We start from the raw sequence: 17,393 nt of genomic DNA, 5'->3' as shown, positions 1-17,393 counted from the left end.
CCCCTCCCCATGTTTCATATATTCACATTTAAATATGCAAGTGATTTTTTTTTTGTGGGTTATATGAAATGTTTTTTTATTCTGGAGAGAGTCCAAATGCCAGGGATCTCTCAGTCCATCTCATTGCCTGCTCTCTGGGGTCCCCAGGAGGCACTGCCAAGACTTCTGGGTATAGGGGTGTTGCATGGAAGGGACCTTCCAGCCTTGGCTTCTGGGTGGGCTGTAGTAAGTCTCCCAATGTGCAGACAGGTGGGCCTGGCCCTTCAGGAACTTCCAGCCTGGATGGAGAGTCATGTGGATCTAAGCCTCTGTGAAATTACTATGGTGCTAAGTGTTGGAGCAGTTGAGGGTGCTTGGGAAACTGCAATGGAGAGTGGGCAGAGGGTCAGGTAAGTTTCCCCCAGGAAGTCACTCCAGGGTGACAGCTGAATGACCGGCCATGGTCAGCCTGGCCAGGCAGAAGGGACAGCCAGGCAGAGACCTCAGGGACTGGAAGTAGCGCCCCTGGCTGAGCCAGTGGAAAGCTGAGCAGACTGGAATGAGGCCAGAAAGAGAGAAAGGCAGAGAGGCCCAGGGTCTGGCAGAACATGTGCAGATAGGGGCAGCTCCCTAGGGCTTTTGAGTAGAGTCACTTAGAGCAAGTTTGTTCCTGCCAGGGTGTCAGTTGAGATCCTGATGATGCTTCTCTAATCCTTTTGCCCCATTGTCCACTACTCCCAATAATTCATTTAATCTAGAAATACCTGATGAGTATCTGGTTGCCAGCTCCCCAGGGACACTGTTCCAGGGAAGACATAAAAGATGGGAGTTCCCTCTGTGGTGCAATGGAATTGGCATCATCTTAGGATTGCTGGGACACAGGTTTGATCCCTGGCCTGGCACCGTGGGTTAAGGATCTGGCATTGCCACAGATGTACAGCTCAGATTTGATTCCTAGTGGGGAAGCAAAAAAAAAAAAAAAAATGTGGCCAAGGAGCATTTTCAGGATTTCTGGGAATATTTTCATAAAACAGTTATCTGAAATGTTACTTACATAAAGGGAATTTGAAACATTAAATTGTACAATAAACTAAACAGCAGCAAGAATATTTTCTTGAGGGTTATATTTAGTGCATAGAATTTGGGAAGTAGAGTTTTTTCAGAGAGAGGTGGCCCTCCAGCTCCTGTAGCCAGGTTGTTATCTCTCATGGGATTTTGCTTTTCCTTCTAACAGAAAGCATGGTTATTGCTGTTGTGCTGGGGGTATATCAGCACATCCTTAACTTTTTTAGGCTGCTAAATTAAGTTCAGTTGTACTGCTGAAAAAGGAAAATAAGAAAATATCCAATGGTCAGCCTGAACTTCTGTCCCAGGCATGGGGCTATAATGGGAAACAAGTAAGGCAAAGAAATGGGGAGTATTGGAGTTCCCGTTGTGGTGCAGTGGTTAACGAGTCCGACTAGGAACCATGAGGTTGCCAGTTCAATCCCTGGCCTTGCCCAGTGGGTTGGGGATCCAGCATTGCTGTGGCTTACGGTGTAGGTCGGAGACGTGGCTCGGATCCTGAGTTGCTGTGGCTCTGGCGAAGGCCGGTGGCTATAGCTCCAATTGGACCCCTAGCCTGGGAACCTCCATATGCTGCAGGAGCGGCCCTAGGGGAAAAAAAAAAAGGCAAAAAAAAAAAGAAAGAAAGAAAGAAAAGAAGCGAAACGGGGAGTATGTGGGACTTCAAGGCCTCCCTAAGGAGATAGGCTTCAAAGCCTCAGGCCAAGAGGATAACTACCAGGCCCTGCTCGCCTCTCCTGTCTCATTGTAATTCCCCTCTCCCTGCTTTGAGCAAACTGGCCTACTCCTTTCTACCCTCTACTAGGAAAGGAATGTGGCCCGCTCCTCACCCCACCCCTACAGGGGCTTCATATGCCCCAACCAACCATTAAGTGTATCATAAGACCCCTCTTTCTCCAACTGATCAGCAGGTCAGCAGGTCAGCAGGTGCATGGTAATATCTCCTCTCTCCCTGGGTTATAAAAAACAGGGGCACATGCTAGGAGTCGGCTCTCCCTGATTATCAGGAAGTCATCCCACTGCACTAGATACCTCAATAAACTCTTCTTTCTCTTCACCTTTCTATGGGTCTGGAAATTCTTCTTCCAAACCACTTGCATAGACCATGACAGAGTAGAGTGGGTTGAAGTGGGGCTTCAGGCCTGTGGAGAAGGAGGGAACTTAACAGATGGACAATTTCTTTTTTTGAGGCTTTTGGTGAAAAGCTGGTGTAAGAATTAAATTCACATGGGACAGATTAATAGGAGAAAGTCAAACAAAAACTTAATGGCATGAATATTTTAGAAAGACCCTGGAAAACTGAGTAGCTTGCCAACATGGCTAAAGCCTTCACTGAAAATACTGTCCTCAGGAGTTCCTGCTGTTTGGCAATAGGATCCACAGCACATCTGAGGTGCTGGGACATCAGTTCGATCCCTGGCCCAGCACTGTAAGTTAAGGATCCTGTGTTGCCTGCAGCTTCAGCATAGGCCACAGCTGCCACTCATAACTGATCCCTGGCCTGGGAACTGTCTATACCACTAGGCGGTCAAAAAGTAAAAAGACCATCCATCCTCTGCTAAAGACAGAAGAGGAAGTTGAGGGAAGGGTAGTTGTGGGAGGTGGCAGGAAAAACACAGTCAACAAGGATGAAGTTTTATGCATGTTTAAGCAGTGCCTTCACTGAAGAGTTTCTAGAGATTTGGTCACCATCTTTGTGGAGGGCACACCCTTAAAAACGGACATTTTCCTTGTAAATGTAAATGTTTTTATGAAAGAGTAACCCCTGCTTGATTTTCAGAGTTTTTCCCAGGGCTGCTCTTTCTTAGAAAATAATCAGCTTAAAATGATATTGCAAAGAGACATATTTTGGGGTGGCAAGTTCTGTTCCCCTACACAACTAGAGGATGGCTCCATTTCAAGGGACCCAGGGGAAACAGAGGAAACCCAGAGGAGTGCCTTTGCTCCTCTTTCAATGGAAGTGCAGCCTCTTTTCCCTGAAAACACTTCTTGCCCACTGGGGCTAGAATAGCTTGCCAGGCTCTTACTTCAGCACTACCTAGGCATGGGCCATTACTACCCTCCTGCTCAGAACTGATCCCTGGCCTGGGAACTCTCTCTGCCATCTCTCAGTTCTAGAGAACACTGGACAAGACCCCTGAGTGGTAACTTTTGTTACCGAATGTAAGTTAATATGCTGAGGCACAGTGAGTGCAAACACAGGTTGGGGTTTGGAGCAGAGAAAGGACTGCAGGGCTAAGCAAAGAGAATGGGTGGCTCGTGCTCAAAAAACAAAACAAAAACAAAAACAAACAAGAAGACCAAAAAACGAATTCCCTGAAGGATTTCAGCAAAGCCTTTCTACAGAAGGCTAGGTGAGGGAGTGGGGTCTTAGCTAGTGCATAGTTCTTGGATTGGTTGATAGTGAAACAGAATGGTTAACATTATCAGTTCTTAGGTGGCAGAAGGTCTGGAGGTTGTGTGCTCATGATCATCAAGTAGTTAATTCCGTCCACCTGGTGGTGGTTTTAGCATCTGAAAAACTCAGGAAATAATCTAGGTACCTCAAAGTGGAGCAAAAGCAGAGGATACGGGGGAGGGGTCTGTCGCAGGAAGGCCCCTGGGGTCCCGTTCAGTTACAGGGTAATGTCTTCTGCACTCATCTCTGTTGAAAAGGAATATCACCTGCCTTTTCAGTAAGCAAAGGATGTTGTGACCATCATCTACTGCAGCCACCCCAAGGTATGCCATGAGAAAAATTCTGAATGGAGAAAGGATACTGGCCCTAGACATTGTGAAAAATGGAAAATTCATCAATTTAAGAAAGAGGAGTTCCCTTCGTGGCTCAGTGGTTAACGAACCTGACTAGCATCCATGAGGACAAGGGTTCAATCCCTAGCCTTACTTAGTGTGTTAAGGATCTGGTGTTGCCTGTGAGTTGTGGTGTAGGTCACAGCTCGGATCCTGAGTTGCTATGGCTGTGGCTGTGGCTGTGGCTGGCGGCTACAGCTCTGACTTGACCCCTAGCCTGGGAAACTCCATATGCTGCAGGTGCGGCCCTAAAATAGCAAAAAAAAAAAAAAAAAAAAAAAAAAAAATTAAGAAAGAAATGGAAAATTTTATTTGAGCCAAATTTGAGGATTATAACCTGGGAAGAGCATTTCAGAAAGCTCCGAGAACTGTTCTGCCTATTAGAAGTCAGAAACAGGAGTTCCTGCTGTGGTACAGTGGGTTAAGAATTCAACTGCATGGGCTTGGGTCACTGTGGAGGTGAGAGTTCCATCTCCAGCCTGGCACAGTGGGTTAAAGGATCTGGCATTTCCATAGCTGCTGCTCGGATTCAATCCTGGCCCAGGAACTTCCATATACCGTGTGCATGGCCATTAAAAAAAAAAACAGGTGGAGTTCCCGTTGTGGCGCAGTGGTTAACGAATCCAACTAGGAACCATGAGGTTGTGGGTTCGATCCCTGGCCTTGCTCAGTGGGTTTAGGATCCGGCGTTGCCTTGAGCTGTGGTGTAGGTCGCGGACGCGGCTTGGATCCCACATTGCTATGGCTGTGATGTAAGCCAGTGGCTACAGCTCCAGTTAGACCCCTAGCCTGCGAACCTCCATATGCCACAGGAGCAGCCCAAGAAATGGCAAAAAGACAAAACAAACAAACAAACAAACAAACAAAAAACAAACAGGAAGAAGTGAAGCACAGTTATATAAGTATTTTGAGATAGAGGGCTGTCCATCAAATGAACTATTACTGACAGTTGACACAATCTGACTCCCTTGCGGAGATCAAGAAGGAATGTTATCTTTCAAGGAGTTGTCCCATTAATGCTAAGAGAATGTTGCTCTTTATGATTGAGCAGGTATTTCTGCCGATGGGGGAGTTTGGTTGATGCATAATGCAGATACACAATCACAGCTGGGGTGGAGGGGGTGGAGAAGAGGCCAAAGGGCAGAGTTTTTTTTTTCTTTTTAGGGCCACACCTTCAGCATATGGAAGTTCCCAGGCTAGGGGTCGAATGGCATACAACACAGCCACAGCAATGTGGGATCTGAGCTGCATCTGCCACCTACACCACAGTTCACGGCAACACCAGATCCCATACCCACTGAGTGAGGCCAGGGATTGAACCCGCACCCTAATGGTTGCTATTCGGATTCGTTTCCTCTGTACCACAACAGGAAATTCCAGAGAAAATTTTTTACGTTTAAATTTATCCTGTCTTGCCATAAAATGTGAATTTTATTTCACAATAGTTTAGGTGTTTATCAAAGAAATAATTCCAGTAAGTCCAGGCTCTTGCGTCTCTCCATAAAGAGAAAAACACTAAAGTCTTTAACCTAAGATGTCCATATTATTATTATTATTCTTTTTGTCTTTTCTAGGGCCGCACCTTCGGCATATGGAGGTTCCCAGGCTAAGGGTCTAATTGGAGCTGTAGCCACCGGCCTACGCCAGAGCCATAGCAATTCGGGATCCGAGCCACAGCTCACGGCAACGCCGGATCCTTAACCCACTGAGTGAGGCCAGGGATCGAACCCGCAACCTCATGGTTCCTAGTCGGATTCGTTAACCACTGAGCCATGATGGGAACTCCCCATTTTTTTTTATTATTAGCTGTAATCTTTTGATGTTCAATTATGTGTGTGTGTGTGTGTTTTCCCAGCAAAAACTCCTATATATCCTATTTCCTCCATTACCTCTTTGGAACAGTTCCTCTGTGCTCTCTGAGAGGCTGTCTCTGGGTTACAGTCCTTAGTAATACCCCCAAATAAAACAAAGTTCTTAAATTTTAGGCTGTGCATTTTCTTTTCAGGTGACCTCTCCATCAAATCTCTACCAATGATCAAGCTTCTCTTCCATAAATAACTTTAAGGTGGACAGTGGGCTGAGAGTTGCCTCACTTACCATCTCCTGCTCCCCCCACACACCCCACCGCTTTTAATCATCTTTAGTTTTTAGAGGAGTATTAGGTTTACAGATAAATTGAGCAGAAAGTACAGAAAGTCAGAGCTCTTGCTGTGGCACAATAGGATCTGTGGCATCTCTGCAGTGCCAGGACGTATGTTCAACCCCTGGACCAGCACCATGGATTAAAGGATCAGGTTGTCACTTCAGCTTGTATTTGATCCCTGAGAACTCCATATGCCACAGGGTGGCTGAAAAAAGAAAAAAAAAAAGAATAAAGAGAAGCAAAAGTACAGTGTTCCCATAAAACCCCTGCCACACACTTGCACAGCCTCCATAGCTAACATCCCTAACCACAGGGCCAGCTAAAAATTGGCACTTGCGATATGCCTCCACAAGGATGAAGTCGCTAGCCCCTGCATTCACTGACCTTCGACACACCTGGAAAGGAGTTCAGCGTGGAGATCAGGCGTGAGGCACTCTGGGCTCTGGGGAAAACTGGCAGAACAGGTCTTCAGATAGTTAAGATATTTTCAGGAGATTTTATGAGCCCAAATTGTCACATCTTCTCATATCTAGAAGAGAACGAATTAATGGTGACATCTGCTTCTCGTGACAAGCAGCAAGCCTCTACCGAAATGTGGGCTTTACTGCAGGTACCCCTTTCATTAATATCATATGCAACACTGACCTTACCCCTATCTCTTCAAAGCAGGTATTTGAGATGAGCTCAGAACTATTGGAGTTGCTGCCTCTTGGGCTGTAGTCCTCATTTTGCTCCAAATAAAACTTCACTCACTACTCTCATGTTCTGCTTTTATTTATTTATTTATTTTCAGTTGATAAGAGAGGTAATCTGTTACAGCGAAGATTCTACATTGACAAATAATTATCACTGAGAAAGTCCATAGTTTACATTGGGGTTCACTCTTGGTGTTTTGACAAACGTATAATGACATGCATCCACCATTATAGTATTACGCAGAATAGCTTTACTGCCCTGAATATCTCTGTGCTCTGCCTATTTATCTCTCCTTCTCCCTTAACCCCTGGTAACCACTTATTTTTCTTCTTTTTTGGCCATGCCGGCAGCATCAGAAGTTCCCAGGCCAGGGATCAAACCCTTGCCACAGCTGTAATGAGAGCCATGGCTCTGGCAATACCAGATCCTTAACCCACTGAATGACCAGGGAACTCCCCTGGTTTTCCTTTAATGAACAGTAATCTTTTTTTTTGTCTTTCCTAGGGCCACACCCGAAGCATATGGAGGTTCCCACGCTAGGGTTCGAATTGGAGCTGTAGCTGCTGGCCTATGCCAGAGCCACAGCAACGTCAGTGCCGAGCCACGTCTGTGACCTACACCACAGCTCAGGGTAATGCCTGATCCTTAACCCACTGATTGAGGCCAGGAATTGAACCTGCAACTTCATGGTTCCTAGTTGGGTTTGTTAACCACTGAGCCATGACAGGAACTCCACTGAGCAGTAATCTTTTGATGTTCTGCTGTCTGGTTTTTCGGTTTTTGTTTTTTGGGTTTTTTCTGTTTTTGTTTTCAAAAATTTCTATATATCCTGACTCCTCCCTTACCTCCTCAGAACTGTCCCTTAGGAGTTCCCGTCCTGGCTCAGTGGTTAGTGAATCAGACTAGGAACCATGAGGTTGCGGGTTCGATCCCTGGCCTTGCTCAGTGGGTTAAAAGATCCGGCGTTGCCGTGAGCTGTGGTGTAGGTTGCAGACGCAGCTCGGATCCCGCGTTGCTGTGGCTCTGGCATAGGCCAGCGGCTGCAGCTCCTATTTGACCCCTAGCCTGGGAACCTCCATATGCCGAGGGAGCGGCCCAAGAAATGGCAAAAAGAAAAAAAAAAAAAAAAAAAAGAACTGTCCCTCAGAGCTCCCTGAGAGGCTGTATCTTAGGCCTAAATCTTAGGTCCACCAGATAAAACACAATTCTCAACTTTTAGGTTGTGCATTTTTTTCAGTCAACACCTCTAAGTCTTTTCAAGGCTTGAAAGCTCATTTCCATTATCTGGATGTGCCACTGTTTATCCATTCACCTACAGAAGGATAACTTGGTTGCTTTCATATTTTTGGCAATGATGAATAAAGCTGCTGTAAATATTTGTGTGCAAGCTTTTGTGTGGACCTCTGTTTTCAACTCCTTTGGGTGAAATACTAAGGAGTAAAACTGTTGAATTGTGGAGTAAATGCACGTTTAGTTTTGTAAAAAAAAAAAAAGCAAAACCCAAAAATTGTCAAGCTGGCTGAACCACTTTGCGTTCCCACTAGTAATGTAGGAGAGTTCCTTTCCTTTTGTGCTACATACTTGCTAGCACTTGGTATCACCATTTTAATTTTGGCCGTTTTAATAAGTGTGTAGTGGTATCTCATTGTGGTTTTACTTTGCATTTCCTTAAAGACATAAGATGTGGAGCATCCCTCTTTTCATAGTCTTTTTTTGAAATCATAAGAGAAACATTTATTATGAATAAAGGTTCCTATTCACTAAGTGCCTGCTCTACGCCAGATACCGTGTTAATTGCTTTGCTCTGTTTATAGTCTTTTTTTTTTTTTTTTTTTTGTCTTTTTGTCCTTTTAGGGCCGCATCCACAGCATGTGGAGGTTCCCAGGCTAGGGGTCTCATTGGAGCTGTTGCTGCTGGCCTACACCACAACCACAGCAAAGTCTTTTTTTTTTTTGCCATCTTTATATCTCCTTTGGCAAAGTATCTGTTCAGATCTATTTTTTCGTTTTTAAATTGTTTTCTTGTTGAATTTAAAGAGTTCTTTGCATATTTTGGATTACAGTCCTCTATCAGATAAATCTTTTACAAATGTTTTCTTCTAGTCTGTAGCTTTTCTTCTCATTTCCTTGACCGTGTCTTTCACAAAGCAGACATTTTAAATTTTGATGAAGTTTGGCTTATCAACAGTTTTCTTCATGGATCATGCCATTGGTGATGCATCTAAAAAGTCATCACCCGTCATGTAATACTGTCAGCCATAAAACAAAAGAAAATCTTGCCATTTGTGATAACATGGATGGCTTGCCACTGAGGGCATTGTGCTTAGCGAAATAAGTGAGACTACCCTTGATTTTAGCCAAAAGGCCAAGAAGCGATGTGAAATAAGTGAGACTGAGAAAGACAAATGCCATATGACCTCATTCGTATATGAAATCTAAAAACAAAACAAAAAAACCCAAGTTCATTGATAACTGAGAACAGATTGATGGTTGCCTGGGGGTTGAGGGAGGGTGGGTGAAATGGGAGAAAGCGGTCAAAAGGTACGAACTTCCAGCTATAAAATAAATAAGCCATGGGGCTGTGATGTACTATGTGGTGACTATAGCTGATGATACTGGATTGCATGTGTGACAGTTCCGAAGAAAGTAGGTCTTAAAAGTCCTCATCACAAGAAACAAAGGAGGCAGTTCCCGTCGTGGTGCAGTGGTTAATGAATCCGACTATGAACCATGAGGTTGCGGGTTTGATCCCTGTCCTTGCTCAGCAGGTTAATGATCCGGCATTGCCGTGAGCTGTGGTGGTGTAGGTTGCAGACGTGGCTCGGGTCCTGCGCGTTGCTGTGGCTCTGGCAAAGACTGGTGGCTACAGCTCCGATTAGACCCCTAGCCTGGGAACCTCCATATGCCGCAGGAGGGGCCCAAGAAATGCCAAAAAGACAAAAAAAAAAAAAAAAAAGAAACAAAGGAAAAACAATTTTTGTTGCTGTCACGGTAAGGTATGTTAGGTAGACTTATTGTGGTGGTCATTTTGCAATGTATACATGTATCAAATCATTATGTTGTACACCTGAAACTAATATAATGACGTATGTCAATTATACTTTAACAACAACAATAACAAGATATCATCACCAGACCAAAGGTCATCTCAATTTTCTATTTTAACTTCTAGGCGCTTTATAGTTTTGCATTTTACATTTAGTTTTTGATCCATTTTGAGTTATTTTTAGTGAAAGGTGGAAGATCTGTGTCTAGATTCTTTTTTTATATGTGGTTATGGTGTTCCAGCACTGTTTGTTGAGAAGACTATCATTTCTTCATTGTGTCGCCTTTGCTTTCTTTGTCAAAAATCAGTTGACTGGAGTTTCCACTGTGGTGCAGGTAGTTAAGGATCCAGTGTTGCCACAGCTGTGGTGTAGGTCACAGCTCTGGCTCGGATTCAGTCCCTAGCCCAGGAACTTCCATATGCTGTGGGGTGCGGCCAAGAAAGAGAAAAAAAAAATCAGTTGACTGTATTAGGGTGGGTCTATTTCTGGACTCACTGTTCTGTTCATCTATTTGGCTGTTCTTTGGCCAGTTCCACACTGTCTTGATTACTACAGCTTTTTGGTGAGTCTTGAAGTGGGTAGCAGTCAGCCCTCTAGCTTAGTTTTAATGTGTCTTATTGTTTTCATATGTTTCTCAGTAGTTAGGTAGATCATTTCATTCACTTGTAAGTAACTTATTTGTTTCTCAGTAGTTAGGTAGATCATTTCATTCACTTGTAAGTAACTTATTTTCCTCCTCTGTGAATTGCCTACTCATGTCCTTTGTCCATTTTCTGTTGGGACTCCCCATCTGGTTTTTGTTTATTTGCAAAAATTCCTTACAGGTCTACATATCAATACCTTGTTTCTTTTGGTGTTCAAGTAGCTTTTTCAAATCTGTCACCCAGTAGGTACCTTCCTGAGATCATTTCCTAATTTTTTTTTTTAAAACTTGAGATATAATTGACATCATATTATATTAATTTCAGGTGTATGACATAGTGATTTGATATCTGTATACTTTGTGAAATCATCACAAATCTAGTTAACACCCACCACCACACAGTTACAAAATTTTCTTCTTATGATGAAGATTTTTAGATCTCCCTCTTAGCAACTTCCAAGTATACTGTCCAGTGTAATGAACTATAGTCACCATGCTATACATTACATCCCCAGAATGTATTTATTTTATAACCAGACCTTTGTACCTTTTAACCACTTTCACGTATTTTGCTCACCTCCACCCACCTTTGGTAACTACTGGTTGAAAAGAAATCTTCAAGTTTTAGGTATTTGAGACATAATTATACAAAACAATTATTTATCTAAGAGGCTTTTCCGCCATTCCAGACGCTCCTCTTTGCAAGAGTTTTCTGTAAAGCATTATTCTATTAATATACTTTCATATGTTGTAAATAGCCAACTCTCTCCTTACATTTAGTTAGGAACTAATTCTACAATAGAGAGAAAATTAATTCTTGGACTTTTAAGAACCTAGCTGAAAACCACAAGCATTGCCAAAGACCGAACACTTATTTAATCATTCCTGTTTTGGCTAGTATCCTTTTATTTTATTTATTAAAAATTTTTTTTTGGCTGTGCCTGCGGCATGTGGAAGTTCTCATGCCCAGGATCAAAACTGTGCAACAGCAGCGACCCGAGCTGCTGCAGTGACAACACCAGATCCTTAACCCACTGTGCCACAGGAGAACTCCTGCCTAGAGTCATTTTAACCTAAACTATGGACACACACACACACACACTGCCCACTTCTGTGAGAAATGCTCACATCTGTGGCCAATTTCTAGTTTCAGGAGTTAGACACATTGCTGGCCACTAGATAGGGCTGGAACCTTATTTATGCAGCTTCCTATGTGCGCTATTCCTGGGTGTCCCATTTCAGAAGTAAAGTTGCCTTTGTTTTATACTTTTTAGAACATTTTCCCAAAGCAGTCTTCATCTTTAAATTCCCCACAGAGCACATACATAAAGGGAAAAAAGAAAAGGGAAAGGAGTTCCCGTTGTGACGCAGCGGAAATGAATCAGACTAGGAACCATGAGGTTGTGGGTTCAATCCCTGGCCTTGATCACTGGGTTAAGGATCCGGTGTTGGAGTGAGCTGTGTAGGTCGCAGACTCGGCTCAGATCTGGGCATTGCTGTGGCCCTGGCGTAGGCTGGCAGCTACAGCTTGGGTTTGACCCCTAACCTCCACACGCCGAGGGTGCAGCCCTAAAAGGAGAAAAAGACCAAAAAAAAAAAAAAAGGGGGGGGGGGAAGAAAAGGGAAAAACTTCCAAGTGTATCTGCCAATCATGTTTCAGCATAACAACTATCATTACTTGAAGGACAAGTCTCTCAGCTGTGCTCAGAGTTGGGGGCGGTTCTGGGTACAGTCAGCCTCCTCCCTCAGTTTTCTAAGACAGTTTAGTGGACTTTGGAGCCAAAGATCAGGAACCTCTCCTTTTCCTTACCAGGTCCTACACCGATTGATTGTTTCTTAAAATAGCAGTAAGTGTGATTGAGAACTTTATTGTCCAAGACCACTTTTTGATGAAATTCTTTTATTTGCTACTGAGGATATTTAGTAATTATCAGATGTTACTGGTTTTAGTTCTCTGCTAGTGAGGTTTTTATTGACTTGAATTGTTTAAGAATTTAGGAAGTCGTGGCCCTGGCTCTTCTTTGCAGTAGATCTGCAGGAAAAGAGGCTGGTTGACGGTTAAGACCATGGACACAGCCTGGTTATAGGTCTCTGGCGTGGGGGGGGCAGGTTAAGGAAACTGCTTCTCTTTCCTATACCTGAGGTAGTGATGACATTTATAGCAATTTATCTTCTGTTCAGGGTATTGACATGCTGCTTTTCTTTATGCTTTAATAAAAACATTATAAGGTGGTCAGTGGGATTATGATATAGAGCAAGATAAAGATTTTGAAGAACTTTTAATTTCCTCATTCTCCCTGTGCTCTGCCTTGTGGGTTGTAAATTGAGTAAAGTTTGTTTTGGCAGGGAGTAAAGGGCTCAATAATTGTCATGCTCTCTTAGTTGTTATTTATCAAATCCTTTTTCTTGTATATAGGAAGAATTTTCACCTGGGAAATGGCCATGAGCCTCAGCTCGCTGAGTCAGGCTAGTTCAGGGGCTTCCTGGTATAATAGCTTGCTTAACACCTTGGCTGCAGGAGTTCCCATCATGGCTCAGTGGTTAAGAACTTGACATAGTATCTGTGATGATGAGGGTTCAATCCCTGACTTTGCTTAGTGAGTTAAGGATCTGGCATTGCTGGATCTGGTATTGCCATGGCTGTGGTATAGCCCCCAGCTGCAGTTCCATTCAACCCCTAGCCCAGGAACTTCCATATGCCGCAGGTGGACCATAAAGAAAAAGAAAAACAAACAAAAACCAAAAACCTTGGCTTCACAGAAGGGGAGCAGGCTCCACAGTGGTTTGCTACAATTTGAGACAAAACTGAAACATTATCAACTACCAAGGAGAAAAACACCTGAACTACTTGCATTATCTTGGGCTGTTTTATTTTCTGTAAAGGTAGCTCTGTTGGATTTTTTTGAGTTATTAAAATGTCTTCAAAGATTTCATTAGCACCTTCCTGGCTCATGATTTATGAAGCATTAGTCTAGGCTGGCAGGTAGAAATTTTTTAATGCAGGATTTTTATTTTTAATGCCGTGAGTGTGAGTTCCACACGGTTCCTAGCACATGCTAGGTAAACCAACCGCCCAGCTGTAACTCATGGGATTTATAATCTACTCATTACAAGGAAGACTCTTCTTCTATTTAAGGGATTAAAAAAGATACCTTGAGACTGGAGAATCAATTAAATATGTAATTGTCATTTGAATAAGAGGAAGTATGCCAAGTTATGAATGTATTTTTAAAGACACACATACAAATAACAGCATGGAAGGATACAAAAAGACAAGTAAAATTCCCCTTTCAAACCACTCTTCTTTGTAACCTACTCTCAGACATTTTTTTCTTTCCCATATCTGGGCATATAGATTTAACTCATTCTTTTTTAATAAACTTACTAGTAGAAAAATTTCAAACATAAACCAGGTAGAGGAACAGTGTGTAATGAGCCCAATCTATTGTTCAGCTTCAACAATGATCAATAATCTCTTTTTTTTGGTGGGGGGGAGTTGAATCTGTGGCATATGGAGGTTCCCAGGCTAGGGGGTTGAATTGGAGCTGCAGCTACCAGCCTACACCACAGCCACAGCAATGCTGGATCTGAGCAGCATCTGTGACCTACGCTGCAGCTTGTGGCAATGCCAGACCCTTAACCCACTGAGCGAAGCCAGAGATTGAACCTGCATCCTCATGGCTACTAGTTGGGTTCTTAACCCACTGAGCCACAATGGTAACTCCAATAATCTTGTTTTTATATTTCGTAATTTAGATTGTTTTGAGGCAAAATTCTAGGCATGTTTCATTGGCAAATATTTCCTAACTACTGTTGACCTTTGACCACCACCAGGGTTAGGGGAACTGACTCTTCACACAGTGGAAAATCTAGCAATAATTTTTAGTCACCCTTCCATACTCTGGGTTCCTCCCTACCTGTCCTGCATCTGTGGATTCAAACAACTCCCTAGTAGTTTAGTATCAACTATTGAAGAAAATCCACATGTATGTGGACCTATTCAGTTCAAATTGGGGTTGTTCGAGGGTAAATTGTGTTTAATATTTATTACTAGATTTTAATTTTTACAAGTTTTAGATTTACAGAAAAACTGAGCAGATAGTAGACTGCCATACTATACCCTTTCCCAGTTTTCTCTATTATTCACATTCCCCATTATAGGGTGTATTATATACATTGGGTTTAAATCTTTAAAATTATAGTTGATTTACAATGTTGTTATAGACGTTGTTAATAACTGTGTGGTATAGTCATTAAAATTAATGAACAAAGAGTGATGCATTATTAGTCAATAGTTTATTCAGATTTCCTTGATTTTTACCAACTACCCATTTTCTTCTCCAAAATCTCATCCAGGATATATTACCTTTAGTTATCATTGCTTCTTAGAGTCCTCTTGATTATAACATTTCCCCAGACTTTTATGGGTTTTGATGACCTTGACAGTTTTATTTTTTTTGGTTTGTTTTTTGGCCGCTCCCTGGAACCCAAGGAGTCCCACTCTGGGCGCCCCCTGCCCGCGCCCCATTTGGCTGTGCCGCCGGCCAGAGAGCCTGGCTAACTGGAGCCTGTCGGGCCTGGGCAGTGTTCGGGACCCTTAGACTACAGAGGCGGTGACCGAGAGCGTCCCTCTCTGGGAACTACTAGTTCACCAGGTGAACTACACCAAGAGGCGGCTTGGGCGGTGGCGGGAGGGGGGAGGGGCGCGCGGGAGGGGCGGGGGCCGGGCGCCTAAGAGGCGGAGCCCGCCCCTCACAGCAGCCGCCGGCGCCAATGTTCTTACCTGCACCCCTCCGGCGCCTGGGGCTTCGTCGGGCCCAAAGTCTGAGACAGATTAGAGGCGATGGCCATAACCCAGAAGTCGTTTACATCGAGCTGTGGATGTTACCCGCGTTGTTTGGTGAGTAAGCCCAGAGTTCGCTCCCTCTGACATCCTGCCGCAGGCATCTCGTTCGGTGTCGCCCACGTTCTTGCCCGTGGGTGGGGCCTTAACCTAGTGGCCCCGAGGTTTCCTGAAACCCTAGGCTATCCGTGGGCCAGTCTGGGCGGCCTCTAGCCTGAGGCCCCTTCCGTCACTTCCCGGTAGTGTGGACCCCTACCCGCTGCTCAGCTCCCCTTCCCCTTCCCAGGCGGGGAAGGCGAACTGCTGGCGGCCTTCCACGAGTGGTTCGGGGTATTACTCGTGATCAGTGCAGTTCCAGGATGCGGAGTCTTGATCTTCATCATTGGACGGCCCTTTTACCAGTATCTTACGATGCTCCTCATTGTGGCCATGTCTTTCCAGCTTCTGATCCGCCGAAATCGAGGTGAGGGGTCTCGGGGGCCCAGGCAGGGAACGCTTCCTTCGCCCAGGGGTCGGGGAAAGTAGGTTTCCGCTCTCTGCATCTTTTTGGCTCACGGCAGTTCCTCAGCCTAGGACCAGGCTCAATTTTGAAAACAATCACTCCGTCTAAAATCCCCTGGTGTGGGTCCTGGCTTCTGAGTAGGAAGAGCGGGGTGCGTTTGGGAGTCTGTGGTAGACCCAAGGGTGAAAATCTGTCTTATCGTACCCTCCTGCTGAGGGTCCTCGGGAAGTCCTCAGTAGCATTTTGAGGGGACGTCTTCCGCCGAATCTCTTGTGGGGCTGCCCTATCGCGCTCACATTTCCTCGGACGGCGGATTCAAAGAGTAGTCCCTGAACCAATCAGAATCAACATCACCTGGGTATTTGTGAAAAATGCAAACGCTGGCGCCCACTCAGACGCCCAGGATCGGAAACTCTGGGGGCGGGACGCAGTAACGTTTGTTTTAATAAGCCCTTCAGGTGATTCTGATGCAAGCCAAAGTTTGAAAAGACCATCGCTGTAGGGTCATTTCCACAAAGCCTGCAGCCGACCAGCTGCTTTCTCTTTAGCCAGAGCTCGGACCAGAAGGCTGCTAAATCCTGCGCTGGCTGGGGGACGCTCTGTTTAAGGTTGGAGCCGGTCCGGAATCCCTTATCCAGATGACTGACTGCGGGCCGGGGATGACACTGTTTGCTGGAGTGCTGACCTGGGGGGTCAGGAGGCTAAGGCCCCATCCACTGTGGTTTGTGCCGTGAAAGATGTGGAGGAGAACGGGTGTGGGGGCAGCTGTTCTTAATTTTGTCACGTTCAAGTGATTGCAAGCTCGACCTTTTAAGGAAAGTTTCACTGGTTTTATAATAAATGATCTTCATTGGTTTTGTCTGGGTCAGTGTTCTTTTCAGGTTGTGATGGAGAAAAGAAAAATTTTCAAAAATGGGTTTCAGCTCCTTATGGTGGTGGGGCCCACTGTGGAATTTCCAGAGGGGCTCCCCCATCCCCCTCCTCTCCCCTGCTATAAGCAAGCTCTCCTTTCCGGTTGTGGGGTTGCTGCCCAGAAGTCTAGGTGGTGAGGGCAACCAGTTACTCCTGGGTTTGTGTACTCTGGGCTCTGCAGGCTTTTGCAGGAACAGTTCAGCTGCGGCTGCAGGCTCTTAGAAGCCAGTTTGGAGTGAATGGAAGAACTAAAATGGAAACACACATGGAACATGTCTGGTAAACTTGTCTGCTAAGCAGAACTGACTGTTCCTGGATGGTTAAGCCTGGATACTTTGTGTTGCTGTGGGGAACAAAGGAATACTGGGCAAGGGAGAGCCCATTGGGTGAAGAGTGAATTTATAACTTGCTGTAGCAAAGGGCAGGATGGTGGATTGGGAGTGCTGGGAGAGGGAAGGGCTGAGCCCAAACACAAGTGGGGATAATAGAAGCCTTCAAGCCCTTGAGAAAGCAAGAGGGATGTAACCCAGAGCTCTGGAGGAGAGCCCAGCCTCTGGAAGGAGCTGCCTATGCAGCAGGAGGCTACAGAGTGAAGACATCCTAGGGGAGCTTTGTGGAGCCATCAGTTCTGCCTAGAGAGGAAGAATACTCTTATTTATACCTTCCTTGACTTCTGGTTTATGAATGTTAACATTTCTCTAATTAAAAAAATGTTAAATACGTGTTACTACTTTTGTAACTAATAAACCAAAACTTATGCTTTTACAAATGTAA

At 44.5% G+C, this 17,393-nt stretch overlaps 1 protein-coding gene and 1 long non-coding RNA gene across 4 annotated transcripts in view; one reads left to right on the top strand and one right to left on the bottom strand.

Annotated features, from left to right (window-relative positions):
* LOC146406078 (uncharacterized) overlaps positions 1–16,001 on the bottom strand; it is a 26,746-nt gene extending 10,745 nt beyond the window's left edge. The window contains exons 1-3 of one of the 2 annotated variants that reach the window (XR_014805234.1): positions 15,146–16,001; positions 6,362–6,506; positions 744–933 (exon numbers count right to left, since the gene is read on the bottom strand). This is a non-coding gene — a long non-coding RNA (uncharacterized LOC146406078). The remainder of the gene's footprint in view (positions 1–743; positions 934–6,361; positions 6,507–15,145) is intronic. The other variant, XR_014805231.1, reaches the window with a different exon arrangement.
* On the top strand, positions 15,122–17,393 carry LOC146406077 (KH homology domain-containing protein 1-like). Of its 2 annotated transcripts, none has more exons than XM_084959190.1 (3): positions 15,122–15,262; positions 15,492–15,668; positions 16,256–17,393. In XM_084959190.1, exons 1-3 carry the CDS (start codon positions 15,136–15,138, stop codon positions 16,312–16,314), a joined length of 363 nt encoding a protein of 120 aa, XP_084815316.1. In that variant the 5' UTR covers positions 15,122–15,135; the 3' UTR covers positions 16,315–17,393. The 2 variants fall into 2 exon arrangements, with proteins under 2 accessions (XP_084815316.1, XP_084815321.1); XM_084959195.1 differs by having other exon boundaries at positions 16,260–16,564.

The sequence above is a fragment of the Sus scrofa genome, chromosome 1 (assembly GCF_054392235.1).
Source record: "Sus scrofa isolate SSC_HxYL_T2T_F1_AM1 chromosome 1, Sscrofa_HxYL_maternal_Yorkshire_Landrace_v2.0, whole genome shotgun sequence".
Lineage (NCBI taxonomy): Eukaryota > Metazoa > Chordata > Mammalia > Artiodactyla > Suidae > Sus > Sus scrofa.
This window is presented reverse-complemented; position numbering and strand designations above follow the sequence as displayed.